Raw genomic sequence first — 2,009 nt, 5'->3', positions numbered from 1 at the left:
TGGGGGGGCTGAGCACCCCGGATGCCTGTACCCCCCCTCACTCCCCTCCCTCCTCCTCCTCCCCACAGCCGGCGCCGACGTCTCATCCCAACCCAACGGGTCCCTTCGGTGGGAGCCCAGCAAGTCATGGGCTTTCATCCGGGGCCTGGGCTACCGGGGTGGCTCCCTCGTTTGCCGCCAGCCCGGTCTCTACTTCGTCTACGCCAAGGTGCAACTGGGTGCTCCCGGGTGCCCGAAACGTGCCACCACCCTCCACGGCATCCACAAACGAACGCCCCGTTACCCCGGCGTCCTCGACCTCCTGGTGAACAAGGTGGTTTATTGTCCCCAAACTCACGAGCTCCCCTGGGCCCGGCACAGCTTTTTGGGGGGACTCGTGCGCCTGGAAATGGGGGACGAAGTCTTCACCCGGGTGCAGGCGCCCGAGCTGGTGCGGGCGGTGGACGGCACCCGCTCCTATTTTGGGATGTTCATGGTGTGATGGGGTTTGGGGGCATTGGAGGGCTGGTGGGACCTTGGTTGTCACCTCCCACACCACCCCGGGCATCCCCAAGGTGCAGGATTGGGGCGGGGTGGGGACTCTCCAGTGACTCGTATAGGGTTGTGCATGGGGTGCTGAGCACCTGGACCCTCTGGACCTGGACCCTGACCCACCTGGGTGCTGGGTCCTTCCCTGCAAGACCCCCCAAGACCCTATTTCCTGCCCCAAAGTGTCTTGACACCCAGGATTGGGGTGGGGTGTGGATTCTCCAGTGGCTCCTATAGGGTTGTGCATGGGGTGCTGAGCACCTGGACCCTCTGGACCTGGACCCTGACCCACCTGGGTGCTGGGTCCTTCCCTGCGAGACCCCCAAGACCCCATTTGCTGCCCCTGGCGCCCAGGACTGAAGAGCCATGTGGATTCTCCAGTGACTCGTATAGGGTTGTGCATGGGGTGCCGATGACCTGGACCCTCCGGATGTGGACCCTGACCCACCTGGATGCTGGGTCCTTCCCTGTGGGATCCCCCAAGACCCCGTTTGCCACCCCCAAAATCCCTGGCACCCAGGACTGTGGTGGGTGTGGATTCTCCAGTGGCTCCTATAGGGTTGTGCATGGGGTGCTGAGCACCTGGACCCTCTGGACCTGGACCCTGACCCACCTGGGTGCTGGGTCCTTCCCTGCGGGATCCCCCAAGACCCCGTTTGCCACCCCCGAAATCCCTGGCACCCAGGACTGTGGTGGACCCTCCGGACCTGGACCCTGACCCACCTGGGTGCTGGGTCCTTCCCTGCGGGCCCCCCAAGACCCCATTTGCTGCCCCTGGCATCCAGGACTGAAGAGCCGTGTGGATTCTCCAGTGACTCGTATAGGGTTGTGCATGGGGTGCTGAGCACCTGGACCCTCTGGACCTGGACCCTGACCCACCTGGGTGCTGGGTCCTTCCCTGCAAGACCCCCCAAGACCCTATTTCCTGCCCCAAAGTGTCTTGACACCCAGGATTGGGGTGGGGTGTGGATTCTCCAGTGGCTCCTATAGGGTTGTGCATGGGGTGCTGAGCACCTGGACCCTCTGGACCTGGACCCTGACCCACCTGGGTGCTGGGTCCTTCCCTGCGGGCCCCCCAAGACCCCATTTGCTGCCCCTGGCATCCAGGACTGAAGAGCCGTGTGGATTCTCCAGTGACTCGTATAGGGTTGTGCATGGGGTGCTGATGACCTGGACCCTCCGGATGTGGACCCTGAAGCACCTGGGCGCTGGGTCCTTCCCTGCGGGATCCCCCAAGACCCCGTTTGCCACCCCCGAAATCCCTGGCACCCAGGACTGTGGTGGGTGTGGATTCTCCAGTGGCTCGTATAGGGTTGTGCACAGAGGGGGGGTGCCGACATGGCGTGCACCCCCCCCACACCCTCCCAGATCCCTGGGCCCCTCCTCTGCATGACCCCTGCGACCCCTTTTTACCTATTTATTTGGGGGGGGGGTTAACCCTGATATTCAGGGGGGGCCCCCAAACCCCGAACCCCTCCCCC

General features: G+C 64.0%; 1 protein-coding gene across 1 annotated transcript in view; it reads left to right on the top strand.

Annotated features, from left to right (window-relative positions):
• The window catches only part of LOC104129972 (TNF superfamily member 14), a 9,618-nt gene extending 9,118 nt beyond the window's left edge, over positions 1–500 (top strand). The window contains exon 3 of the mRNA XM_009642958.2: positions 69–500. Coding sequence (XP_009641253.1) covers positions 69–481 — 413 coding nt within the window. The 3' untranslated portion in view covers positions 482–500. The remainder of the gene's footprint in view (positions 1–68) is intronic.
• The last annotated feature ends 1,509 nt before the right edge of the window (positions 501–2,009 follow it).

This window comes from Egretta garzetta, unplaced genomic scaffold (genome assembly GCF_000687185.1).
Source record: "Egretta garzetta isolate BGI_Z169 unplaced genomic scaffold, ASM68718v1 scaffold677, whole genome shotgun sequence".
In the NCBI taxonomy this organism is placed as follows: domain Eukaryota; kingdom Metazoa; phylum Chordata; class Aves; order Pelecaniformes; family Ardeidae; genus Egretta; species Egretta garzetta.
Note: the sequence above shows the minus strand (reverse complement) of the source record. Positions and strands in the feature narration are given on the sequence as shown.